Source organism: Poromitra crassiceps, assembly GCF_964638095.1.
Source record: "Poromitra crassiceps genome assembly, chromosome: 5".
In the NCBI taxonomy this organism is placed as follows: Eukaryota; Metazoa; Chordata; class Actinopteri; order Beryciformes; family Melamphaidae; genus Poromitra; species Poromitra crassiceps.
In genome coordinates this window covers 46549213-46563322 of record NC_139642.1, presented here as the reverse complement: position 1 = coordinate 46563322, position 14110 = coordinate 46549213, and the positions used below count along the sequence as shown (strand labels likewise).

The 14110-nt window shown below is 43.0% G+C and overlaps 1 protein-coding gene across 1 annotated transcript; it reads left to right on the top strand.

Annotated features, from left to right (window-relative positions):
- Window positions 1–6556: 6556 nt before the first annotated feature.
- nkapd1 (NKAP domain containing 1) lies at window positions 6557–13481 on the top strand. The gene is made up of 6 exons (XM_083636451.1): window positions 6557–6639; window positions 7009–7085; window positions 8890–8975; window positions 9192–9335; window positions 9465–9518; window positions 11777–13481. The coding sequence occupies exons 2-6, from the start codon at window positions 7017–7019 to the stop codon at window positions 12240–12242; spliced, it is 819 nt and encodes a 272-aa protein (XP_083492577.1). The 5' UTR covers window positions 6557–6639; window positions 7009–7016; the 3' UTR covers window positions 12243–13481.
- The last annotated feature ends 629 nt before the right edge of the window (window positions 13482–14110 follow it).

Sequence of the window (14110 nt, the reverse complement as noted above, 5' to 3'; positions counted from 1 at the left end):
TGTTTTTTGTTCCTTCTGGACGAGAACTGATGCCGCTCTTGTGCATCCTCTGGCCCTGTCACCCCCACCCCCTGCCTCTGTTTTGCATCGACTCCCTCTCGCCTCCCTTTCTTCCCCTCCGCCGCCCTGTCTTTGTATCAGTCCTCCCTTCTTTCACTGAGCAGCGAGGAGCATGTCAGACATGGCTCTGCTCTGCTCTGTCTGGGTGTGTTTTTACCCTCCCCCTCCCTCATCCTTCCTCCCTCCTCCTCCCTAGTGGTCTCCCCTTTCGCTTGAAGGAGGAGGGGGATTCTCTCTCCTTATTTCTTCCTCTCTCCCCCCCTCTGGTTTTTATAGCCGGAACGGTGCACAATCCTGCACACACACGGATAGAAAAAGGCACATGAATATTATGGATTGAGTTATTCAAGCTCTGTGCGGTGGTGGTGGTGGAAGTCATTTGTTTTTGCTTGTGAAGAAAAAGAATCAGTGCCTGACACGAAGAGGACACCGCGAGCACGTTGAGACACGTGTGACGCGTTCATGATATATTGACACGGAGAGAAGTTTGGGTGGAATGACTGGAGGAACCAGAGAAGGCTATTTATAACACCCATTCAGTCACAGCTGTTTCAAAACTATAGCCATTCATGTGCACAATGAGGAATGACCATGTTGACTTCAGTTATAAAAACACAAACCTTGAAAAATCTCTAAATCTTGTTTAGCGATTCCATTCACATACATGATACCTCAGATGAAAGCAAACAGTGAGAGTGAGATGCAGCTGCCTGATTTGAAACAACAGCTTATGTATGGCCTGCTGGTAGTAAGTGCTCTTCTGGCTACACAGACTATCATTATCTCAATATGCCGTTCGAAATGTTACTGGTGTGATAAACAAGCAGAATGCGTATGCCGCCATCAGCCAACCATAACAGACACTTTTTGTGTGTGGCAGCTTGAAATAGTGCCCATAACAATATAATAGTGGTGTGGTAAATTCCGCATGAACACCATCAGCACATGCTTGAATAAGCTACTTTATTGTATTGTAGAGGGATAGCGCAGACAGAGCCGTGCAAATCTGTGGTCCTATCAGGCGAATACAACTTATATTTATTGCAATGAAATGCAAAGGCTGCTTTAGGATCCAACAAAGGCCAACAGTCTCGAGATTAAACTGTGATTCTTAGGTGAAAATTGTTTATTGGACATGCATGCAATAGTGAAAATTTGAAATATTTTTTGTTGAAAGTGCTTAATAGAACATACAAATCGTATTGTGAATCATACATCTGTGTTCATAGGACATTTAAAACCATCTGACCAGATCAAGGTGTCACACTGACAGTCACATAAGTTAATCATGTATGGAGATGATTTTTCATTGCATGATTTAAAAAAACACGTTTTTGTGCTCTATAGTGTCTATATAAGTAATAGAAAACCATCTAATTCCACTATGTATTATCCAGAATATTATTGAAGTATTATACCATTTTGTGTGGGAATTAGAGAGTTACGTGTTTTTGTTTCCGGAAAATTAATTTTGATCAGTGTAGGTCGTCAATAATCACTCTAATCAATAATCCTTGCTACATAATGGTCAGTGGCACCAAACTAATTTGATTGATCGGTTTTGTCTATTCAGTGAACAATTGGGCAGAAGTCTGTTGTAAAGCGCATTGAGACACTTTGGTGTGATTTTGCACTTTCAATCAAATTAGACTTGACTTGAAAAGTAGGTGTCACATTAGTTAGAGAGTATTTAGAGGGTGTCTTTTGATAGAATGTTGTTGTGCGAGACAAGATTCTGATGTTGTAGTGAGATGTGCACCGCAAAAAAAAGTCCATCTTAATAAGTTATTTAGTTTCATTTCAGCCGTTCAGATCTTATTTTACTTAAACCAAGAGAAAAATTCTGCCAGGCTGCCGTAGGGGTGTTGGTGTGTGTGTGTGTGTGTGTGTGTGTGTGTGTGTGTGTGTGTGTGTGTGTGTGTGTGTGTGTGTGTGTGTGTGGGTGTGTGTGTGTGTGTCTTTGATGGGTGCGTGGGTATGTGGGTGGGTGGGTGTAGGGGATGAGGTGTCTGCACAAAATCTTTGTGGTCCTCATGTGTATATTCATGAATATTTCATACGTTGATGATTTTACACTGCTCTGTTTTTTTTTAAACAGGATTTGTAAAAAGAAAAAGAAAAACTTTCTCAAAAGATATGATCACTCAACTATATGTACTATATGTTCAACTTTTACTGACTAAAACTAATCTGTCCTCCATACAGATTCTGAAAGGGGATTACAGGTGAAAGTTGGTTATAGCAACAAGTAATGCTACCTACACTTGTTCTTTTATTAGTCCCCATGCCTTACAACTTTGCGTTTACTTTTTCCATCAATATTAAAAAGATATGGGCAAGAACAGGTAGGAGGAGAGGATGAAGATTTGGCAGAGTGCCAGGCAGGAAGGTAATATAGGGAATTGAGGAAGTCGAGAGTTTTCACTTCATGCCGGAGGACAGTGAGTGACTCTGCTGTGGAAGACGTTCCATGGGGGAGAAAGGAGGCAGGAGAAGATTTAGCAGCAGGTCAGGTTTGCCGCAGGGACAACACATTTGTGAATCAAATGAGTTGCTCATAAAGAGCAATCTGTTTGCATGTTAACCTTCTCTGTCTGTATTAGACTGTGGATTCTGACTGACTGTAACCTGCTATAGCGCACGCTAATAAACATGCGTTTTCCAATCTTCTTCATGTCAGTGACCCTCAACATGCATGAGGCACCACAGAGCCCTATTTGATATGATTTTGTCTGTGGGGTCCCTGTCCATGTTTGTTGTCAGGTATGATTTACAAAAGAACAGCGTAACTGTTTGTATTGTAGTTGGGGATATATATACATGTAACAGTGTAGAGAGTGAAATATGATCAAAAGTCTTTGCTGTTTTCAGTCAGTCATTCTTGTTGTGTACTAAACAATAGTGAATTAAATAGTGATACTGTACTGAAAGGAAACTGCATTTAATTTTGCTGAGGACTCAAGAGGGCCCTGGACCCTACTTTGAGAACCACTGCTACAAGACTGTTATGGAAGCCCTGGCGGTCTCCACGACACATTAATATTACGATTAGTATCACTATGCCTAACCAGCACAGCTAGCTCGCACCGTTAGCGTTCTGTAACATTAAGTTATTTTTATTTTATTTATTTTTTCTGATTCCCCCCCCATTTTCTCCCCAATTGTACTTGGCCAATTTTACCCCTGCTGCCCCGGTTGCTGCTCCACCCTCTGCCGATCTGGGGAGAGCCGTAGACTAGCACCATGCTTCCTCCGACACATGTGCAGTTGCCAGCCGCTTCTTTTCACCTGACACCGGGGAGCTTCACCGGCAGGACGTAGCACGTGGGAGGATCACGCTATTCCCACCAGTTCCATTCCGTCCTGACCAGGCGCCCCGACTGACCAGAGGAGGCGCTAGTGCAGCGAACAGGACACCCTCAGCTGGCTTCCAACCCGCATACACAGCCAATCGTACCTGTATGGACGCCCGACCAAGCCGGAGGCAACACAGGGCGCGAACCTCGTGTTGGTAGGCAGGGAATCTACCGCTACACTACCCGGACGCGCTAGCTTGTAACATTAAGTTCTTACCCTACAGTGAATGCATTTAACTTGTACAGTATGCCTCACTTACGTGTGTGTAAGTTATCTGTCTAGGGGGAGTAAGGGGGGCTAGTGCTACTCAATACTTGCATAGCCATAGACACCCATGGATAGACCGTTTTCCAGGCAGCCATTTTGTGTCTCAAAGGCAGGATAAACACAGGTATACCAAAACAATTAAGGTTTCCAACTTCCAGTCCATTTAGGTGTTCCAGTGCTGGGGACCCAATTAGTGAGTTCGGGTGCACCTGTGTTTACCCTGCCTTTTAGACACAAAATGGCAGCTGTGAAAACGGTCTATTGGGGATTCAAGAGCAGGTACATAGACGTCTGTTCAGATGTGCGTTTACTATGGGGGTTGAATCCCAGCAGGGCTGGCCTGGCCTGGGATAGCAGCTAAATGCTAACTATGCTGAATGGGGAGAATGGGAGGATTTCCCCCATGCTGACCCATTGACCACGCGTCTATGACGAGACACCGCCTGAATGTATAGAAGAAGAAGGGCTAACCTGTCCCTCCCCCATGTATGACAGTCTCCCTGTTTCCTAACTCCACCTACACCACCTAGATCTCAACACTATAGATCCTACCTCAAGACGTGCCGTAATAAAGACACAAATCTACAATCAATCTAAATAGAAACACACTGCAAGTCTCGTGCATTTTTTAAAATGTTTTCTGTGGTACAACACTTACTCAAAGCATCCAGTTGTCTGTCTGTGACCCAAATGCACCAATTTGGTTTGATTTTGGAGCATCAACCAAGATCAAAAGAGCTATTTTGGTGGTTTGTGAAGCTGCAGGAACCAAGGATATATTCAGAGACAAAAGGACTTAAATTGATACCACTTCACCCCCCAGAAGGAAATACTGTCTGCTTACTAATTATCATGATATCTCCATATTAGCATGTTTCAATCAGGATGTTCTTGTCAGAAGTAGGTTACGGTGATTGATGTCAGAGCTTGATAAGCCTTAACATCTTGAGAAGCAAACCACACCAAGCAAACCGATGTGGATGAAGATAATCTAATTAGCTAAATCAATGGCCCATACCATAATATTATTGAACTAGACATTGTTCAGATGTATACAAAAAAGAATAAAACCTATATAATCTAGCTGTGTCCAAATATATTAAGAGACAGACTTTAAGACAGACCATAAAAGATCTTGAATGTCCAGTGATATGGCCTAGTGGTAAATAATGTGACCTACTGTACATTCAAAAATGAACAACCACCAATACAAATGTCACGGGCACTCGGGCAGGGCTACTAGCTTGCTAATCAAATTTTGTACATACTGCAAAATGCATGTAAACACTGTGAATTTTCACACAGTAATATCATTTTAACACCGCCGAACATAATACTACTGTACTGGCTTCTAAGGGAATAATACTAGGCATCAATTCCTATACTAGGTTCACCCGCTGCGTGGCCTGAGTCGCAGAGCAATTCTTTGGCAATGAGCCTTGGTCACAAATGGGGCTAATACCTACTATCAATTTGCTTCATACAAATTAAAAACATTCTGCAGCAGGCTAATTACGTGAGACTTGACTTGGAAGTTAAACACTTGTGTGGTGACTTGGATGACTTGTTTGTGTTCATCAGTTTAAATATATATAAAATATTAAGGTGTTCAACGTTGTCAAGTGTCTGTGTAAACTAAGTTATCCGGTATGCGAGTGAGTGCAAGCTGGAAATGATTGTCATGACTGGATAACTCACTCATGCTCCTATATGGCATTGTCATGATTGGATGACTAGCTGTCAGTCATGCTCCCCTCACTGGATGGTTTTTGGGGATTTTTTCATTACATTATTAGTTAAGTATAAAGTTATTTGACGTTTGATTACATTTATATAATTATAATACAAATTCAATTCATTGTCATACTTAGAACAGGTTAGATTGGCCAATAATATCATTATTAGACAGGTACTAATAGGCTACCTTGTCTTTTCTCTTAATGGACTGCAGTATCTTGGGCGGGGCGGGGACAGGGGAGTGACTTGACATGGGACTTGACTTGACCAAAACGAAATGACTTGGGACTTGCTTGAGCCTAATTGGACCAAATGACTTGGGACATACTTGAGACTTGGACAAAAGTGACTTGGTCCCATGTCTGCCTATGGCTACAGCATTTCAGTGTCACTAATAGGCTAGCTGTGTTAAATTATTGTACACTATTTGTCTATTTCTGGATTTAGCTTTAGCCAGTGAATGTGAAAACATTAGGTGTCATCTTGCAGTTGTGGGCACAAAGTTGTTTAGAATGCAGTTAAATTAGGAGATGAAACACCCTGCAGGCAGGGTAATGAGGCAAGAGATCTGTCGACACAGACAGACAGACAGCCAGACAGACAGACAGACAGACAGACAGACAGACAGACAGACAGACACAGAATCGACGCGAAGTTAGTTTGCACACTCACACTTTTGGATGCTGTTTCATTGGTTCCCACACAACGCCCGAACGCAGTCTGGTTTATGGTTTATGTTAATTTGCTTTCACGTCCTCCACGTGCTTTGCTTTTCAAGTTGTCGCTGCCCGAATTTTCGAGATCTAGGGTGGCAGGGGCATGACCCGCCCTACTCTGCCTCTGATTCGCCGAGAAGAGCCTGGTGACGCGAGGTTAGCCTCTGATTGGGTTGGTTTTAGGCACGATGAGTGATAATTGGTTATGGTTAGAGTAAAATGTCGGGTAAGCCAATCAGAGGCAGAGAAGGGCGGATCCTGCCCCTGCCACCCTGCATTTCGAAGCCGCAACACATGATTCGCAGACATTTGGACCAATCACAGTTCTGATTTTTCTGACGTACACTCCGTCGGGCCAATGGCGCAGAGCGTAGGGCAACGTCACACAGAGAATGCGGAAGTAAAGGTGAAAGCCGTAACGTAAGCTAAAACCATGGAGCTGTGTTCTTCTTGATCTTCTCGATTTGTTATTTTTGGTACAAATCCAGCCTTCAGCGAGTTGGTAAGGACAAGCTTCTCTGTTGTGTTTAATTGGCAGTTTGTTGGAAACTATGAGAATACCAATTAAGTTAATTGTTGTTGTTGTAACGTTATTTCCTTCTGAGCGAACGTCTAGCGAGATCTCAGAGATCTAGGGGGGGAGGGGGGGAGGGGGGGAGGGGGGATCATACATATCTAACGAATTTATTAATACTACGTTACATACGAGTTAAATCTGTTGTAGTCGATCATTTGTGTTGGCACTACTACACTAGTCAATCTTGCTTGTCTGTTAACGTCAATTTTCTGTCGAATAGTTGATTATTGTTTCCTTCCGACCAAATGCCTGTGTACTTTTTATCTTTTATTATTAATACATCTTTCGTTACAGGTGCCACCATGTCAAGGGTGCCGATGGGCAAGGTGTTGCTGTGGAATGTAATCCGCCACACAGATGCCCATAACAAGGTGTGTATGTGTGAGTGCAACACACACACACACACACACACACACACACACACACACACACACACACACACACACACACACACACACACACACACACACACACACACATACACACATACACATTCATAGTATTCTGTTACATCAACACATAGCTATCTTGATAGGAAAATGATGAATCCATGAATAATGACACCCACAGCCAGTGTGTTTATTGTGGCCGGGGGAATAACTGTGTTAATTTAAATCAAGTATTTCCACAGCCTGTGCCGAATTTACAATGTTTGCAACAGAGTGTGTTTGATATTACTCTCAGGGTACACCGCTTGCACGCGGCGAGCATACATTGTAGTCACGGATATGGCGGCGCAGTGAACAATAAATCCAGTGCACATGGGAAGAATTTTTTTTCATGAAATACTCAAACTCCCAAGGTTCCTGTCGGCACTCATCTCATAAATTCGGCACAGGCTGTCCAAATACTTGATTTAAACGGCTGTTTCACAGCATCATATCATTTTAACACCCCAACTAAACTACTGACATCTATAGAACATGTGAATAGCTTCAAATTTGCGATACGATGGTGGAAAACGGGTAAAAACACAGTTATTCCCTCAGCATCTCACGGTGGTTATCTCATGGTAACGTTATGTTACCCAGTCCTGGAGCCAAAGACGATGGGTGAGGGCTAGTAATGGGGCTAGGGAATACTATGAATACTAGTCCATACCTGGGGATGCATGCGCAACAACTCCACACAGATTTGCCAAAAATGCTCAAACAGCTTAAATGTGGGGAAATGGAAAAATAAGCGTTAGAGCTGCAACGACGATTAGTCGGTCGATCGACAGAAAATTAATTGCCATCTATTTTTACCACGTGCGCAGCAGTCAAGAGAAGACGTTTTGGGGTGAGTCAGGCATTAATTCATTCAGGAATGGATAATGGTGATGATGTCATCAGTGCCAAACTTGGGCTGTTGAAACGGTGATGATGTCATCAGTGATGTCATCATCAGTGATGATGTCATCACTGCCAATAGACCCTTCTCAAAGGCAGGGTAAACACAGGTGCAAGCAAAACACTAATGAGGGTTTCAAACTTCCATGATTGGAATTTGGAAACCCTCATTAGTGTTTTGCTTGCACCTGTGTTTACCCTGCCTTTTCGGCACAAAAGGGCCCCTGTGAAAAGGGTGTATTTGGGCTGTTGAAAGATGTAGTTTCCTCGAATGGACTTGAGTTGCATGAGGTCGGTCGCCTGCTACATGATGCACGTGGTCCTGGGCCGAAGTGTTATAATCGATTAGTCGTTTAGATTCACATTTAAGACAATATGCTAAAATCATCTCGTTCCATCTCCTTAAATGTGAATATATTCTGGTCTTTCTTTACTCCTCTATGACAGTACACTGAATATCTTTGCGTTGTGGATAAAACAAGACATTTAAGGACGTCATCTTGGGCTTTGGGGAAAAGTACGGTAATCGTCATTTCTTCACCATTTTCTGACATTTTATAGACCAAACAACTAGTAGATTAATTGAAAAATAATTGCCAATTTAATTAATAATGAAATAATCGTTAGTTGCAGCCCTAATCAGCTTTGTCAGTCCCTGCCTATGCCAATGCTCAATGCCCATGTGCAGTTTCAGATTGATTGGCCAACCCGTTGAGGGATCAAAAGGATTTCATACCAGTAAAGACAGAGTGTAGCTATGTGTTTGTGTGTGTTGCTCTCTGTTGGATAGTTTGTTTGGAGCAGTTGTTTATTCATGTACTTACTTTTCTTTGACCCATTGCAGATCCAGGAAGAGTCGGAGATGTGGAAAATGAGAGACAGGCAGAAGCCAACGTCCCACCAAAGAAATGTGCCTGCAGATTGTATGAGGTCTGATCAATGAATATCCCATTTCTATTTTGTGGCACCTGGACAAGAGTATCACCAAAGCTTATTTTAGCATCATGTTTCATATTGTACTTGTAGCCTAGGTTTACAGGTGTTATGTTGTTATTTTAGCATCATGTTTCATATTGTACTTGTAGCCTAGGTTTACAGGTGTTATGTTGGCGTGTTGGTTTATTGATAATAGTGGTTGTTTTTCAGGGGCAGTATGCACTGTGATCGAGTGTCAGATTTTCCTAGTAGAGACCAATGTCGAAGCAGAGAGCGCGCCTCAGGCCACGATGACAGAGAGACTCGGTACTGGACTCGCAAAATGTACCAGTTTGAGGCCAATGATCCTGACAGGTACATGGCTAAATCTCCTTCCAAATATATTTCAGTTCCTTGTATTAAGTAGGGCAAATAAGGTACATAGGATTGTCTGATAAATAAATCTGTGAGGTGAATCTGATTTGGTCTCTGTTCACATTGCAGATGGGGACACAGTGGTTTCAAGGAGCTTTACCCAGAGGAATTTAAAAGTGATTGGTAAGAAAATATCTTTTTAAGCGGTGCAGCTGCTTCTATAAGTGACATGTGTGTCCGTTGCAGTGTTGGGCAAGTTACTTTGAAAATGTAATTACATATTACTAGTTACTTTGATTTGAAAGTAATACGTTACTTTACAATATTACTGTCTGTGTAGAGTAACTCGTTACTTATTACACTAATTTTGCATTACTTTCACCAAAATAACGGCAGTAGCAGAATGATATCGCTCCCCCGGAACATCCCGAAAAATAATTTCAGCCATCTTGAAGTCAGTGTATACGTCCAAAATTCTAAATGTTATCCTTTTCCTTTATTATTGCCATCTATAGTGGTTATTTGCATAAAAACACAATTTGATTAGAAAATGATTGTATCTTTATTTAAATATGTGCTTTGATAAAAAAAAAAAAAAAAAAAAGTAACTCAATTTGTAACTTGTGTTACTTGACAAAGTAACTGGTATAATATTACTGAAATCCTATTGGTAATAAGTTATATTACTGAGTTACTGCTAAAAGTAATATATTACATGTATTATGTTACTTTTGTAATGAGTTACCCCCAACACTGGTCCGTTGTAGGATGTCTGTTTGAGCCGAGATTTCTGTACCCTGTAAGCCTAAGCCTCTACCGGCTCAGAGAAAGAGAGAGCGTCGAGGGCAACATGAGAATGTGAAAGGAGACATCAAGCAAACTCAAAGCCGGTGAAACACACATGATGCGCACGCACATACACTGGCACGCACGCACGCTCACACAGTGCCAGAGAGAGGGGAGACGGGGGTGGGGGAGAAGAGTCCGACCTGCGCAAACCTGCAGTTCATCAGTACAAACACATGTTGTGTGCCCAAGATTTGTTCAAACCCACAGAACGTTATTTTACATTCTAGCCAAGATACCAAGGTTTGCAAAGATACCAAATATGTCATGCAGAGTGTATAAAACGATGAACAAGATGTCTAGATTTTTTTCCATTTGATGTAATGTAGCAGGCTGGAGGCCAGACGGATACACAGAACATGTGACTTCACATGATCAGTATGGTTTTACCAGGCTACATTGTTGTAGTGTCGGATTTGTATTTGAAGCTACTTGACAGGAAATGTAGAGGGAACATCAGAGTTCAGGGGGATAAGTATGAGATCCACCAGCTCCACCCGCCTGGACTACTGCAACGTGCTCCTGGCCGGCCTACCTGCCGCCGACATCCGACCGCTTCAGCTCATTCAGAACACTGCAGCCCGTCTGGTATTCAACCAACCCAAATTCTCTCATGTCACTCCCCTCTTCCGGGACCTTCACTGGCTTCCCATCTCGGCCCGCACCAAATTCAAGACACTGGTACTGGCCTACAGGGCAGTACACCAGACGGCTCCTCTGTACCTGCAATCTATGGTCAGGTTCCAAACCTTTGCTCCTCCACTAGTGCAGGACGCCTCGCCCCTCCTTCGCTACGGGGGCTAAAAAGTCGCTCATCCCGATCGCAACTCTTCTCGTCCCTGGCACCTCAATGGTGGAATGAGCTTCCACCTTCGGTCAGGACGGCTGAATCACTGCCGATCTTTCGGAAAAGACTAAAGACACACTTTTTCATGCTCCATCTGGGCCCTTCTTGAACTAACTTCTTTTTCTCTCTAAAAAATAATAAAAAAAAGACTAACATAACTTTACCACTATTCTTTCAGATGTTGTAGTTGTCATAGACTGTGTTGCATAGTTGATTGCTCTATTGCTGACAAAAATGTGTTATTGTAAGTCGCTTTGGATAAAAGCGTCTGCCAAATGACGTAATATAATGTAATGTAATGTAATTAGTATTATGGAATCATTTGGATCCATGAACACAGTGTCTGACTCACTTGGCTATATTTGTTTGTCGGTCGTGGAACATAGACTGCAGCCGGACTGCGCCCATGTGGCCGGTTGCACAAAACACCTTAAGTTAAGATTTTCCAGTCCGAGTTAAGGTGTCCATAAAATCAAATCGGTTGCACAAAACACCTTAAAGTCTTCTCCTTAAGGTTAAACATTTTAAGCAAAACGTAAGCACAAGATTTAAGGGTGTTTTGTGCAGCCGATTTTATTTTATGGACACCTTAACTCGGAATCTAAGGAAAATCCTAACTCAAGGTGTTTTGTGCAACCAGCCAGGACTAAAGTATGTGTGCGTACTGTAATGTGTTCCGATTTGAATGACACAGTTTCTGCCAATGTCTTGCTTGCTTACTTACTACAAATGTTGTTGTTTTTTTTAGTGAAGAAACCGGTGGCGCCAAAAAGAAGAGACGGCACAAAACGAAAAAGTCCAAGCGCAGCACAGAAACGGCCATATCCAAACGCTCGAAAAAACCCTCTCGAAAGAAGAAAAAGAAAAAGAAGAAGAGGGACGAGGAGGAGAAGCGAAAGAGGGCGCAGTGTTCGAGCAGTGACAGCAGCAGCAGCAGCAGCGATGATGGCGACGGCGCCAGATGCAAGCAGGGGAGGAAGAGGTCTAAAAGCAAACATAAAAACAAGAAGGCGGCGAGGAAGAGAGAGAGAGGAGAGGACAGCAGCTCAGAGGAAAGCCACGCCGAGGGAGTGAGACGGACACACTCTCGCAGGAAACGAAAGCAGGACACCCGCAGAGGCTCAGACTCCGGGTCGGACTCCCACAAGAAGAGGATCAAAAACTGCAAGGGAGCAAACGAGGAGAACTCTGATGATGATAGCTCTGGAGACTGAAACACACACACACACACACACACACACACAGCTCAGGTAATGACTAGGAAAACAACTGTAGCTTCCTTTGTTTTCTCTGCCCAGAAGGCTTCTCTCTGCAGTGCCGTTGAGTTTTGTTGTGCTCAGTTTGACATGGACAAACCTGCGCTGTCAGTCCGCTCTGTGGGTATTCTTTGTAGCAATATCTCATCACCTCTGCAGAGCCCTGAAGCACGCCACACTGAGAGATATCTCATCATCACCAATGCAGAGCCCTGATGCACGCCACACACAGAGCCAGCTGCCGGCAGTACCAGGAGGAGCCTGTGGGGGATCCACCTCCTGCCCCACCAAGGATTCTGTCAGCAATGCCTCATTGATTATTGACTCTCGGCTCAGTCCGTCTCACATGGCGTCATTATGTCCTCAAATGCCCACCTTTTTTGTGTGTGGCACAACTTTGAAACAAAACAAAAGGCAGATTATGCAAGTTTCCTCGCCAGTTATTATGACAATTAATTTGGCTTTTATTCAGTATTGTATTGACTTTTGTAAATGACTTACATATTTGTGTGTAACACAATGGCATAGGTGACAAACATCTATTTTGCTGGCTTTTTAGGTTTTTGTAATTTAACAATGGAATACAATTTTTTCATGAAACACTTTTTATCGTTCTTTTTTTTATTTACATTGGTCATCCACACTTAGATGGTCATAGCTTATAGTAGCTGATATTCAAATAGCAATTTTGCCGTAAGGGTCAAATATGTACATTTTCACTTTGTGTCTGTGTTGCTGTTACAGTAAACACAGAGAAGCTTGGGATCGGTGGTGCCACCCATCTGGTTAGACAACAAAATAGATCAGTTCAGAGACAAATGCAGAAAGTGAACAAATGTAATGTGCTGGCAGTGTAAATCCAGATAACTGTTAATTATTTATAGTTTGGGCATCTGGGTAGTGTAGCGGTAGATTCCCACGAGGGTCGCAGGTTCGCGCCCCCGTGTTACCTCCCGCTTGGTCGGGCGTCCATACAGGCACGATTGGCTGTGTCTGCGGATGAGAAGCCATATTGAGGGTCCTGGTCGCTGTGTCCTGGTCGCTGCACTAGCGCCTCCTCAGGTCGGTCAGGGCGCCTGTTCTGGGCAGAAGGGAACTGGTTGGAATAGCGTGATCGAACCTCCCACGTGCTACATCCTGCCAGTGAAGCTCCCCGCTGTCAGGTGAAAAGAAGCGGCGGGCAACTGCACATGTGTCGGAGGAAGCGTGGTGCTAGTCTACGGCTCTCCCCAGATTGGCAGAGGGGGAAGCAGCAGGGGGAAAATTGGCCAAGCACAAATGGGGGGGGGGGGGGTAATCGGGGGGTAACATATATATATATAAAAAAATATATATATATGTATATATATAATTTATAGTTTAATACCTTGAAATAAACTCAGGCACAGGGAAAATTTCATTTCAGACAGAAACCGTGTGATTTGTTTGCCAAGCTGTTTGTAATGGAAAATATACAGAAAGCTTCTTCTCTGTAGGCCATCATGGATCAGAGGGCTCGCTGTAGTCCTGTCTTTTTATGTTGCAAAACATACTTAATAAGCTGCTACTCATCAAAGTGAATAAATTACATTTGTGATTTGCAGATTCCCTCTTGTGTTTGACACATTACTGTTATCAATCGTGTCATTGTGATCCCTGGACCTACAGCTGAATGATGCATCTGAGGGAGGGGGAAAGCTAAATTGGTGACTAACACCAGAACAGTACTGAACATACAGTACCAACTGTACAGCATACTGTAGCATTGAGTAGATGACAAAAATAGCAATGTTCAAACCATACTGAAGTCTAACTGCTGAGACATCTAATAATGTTCTCTGAAATTT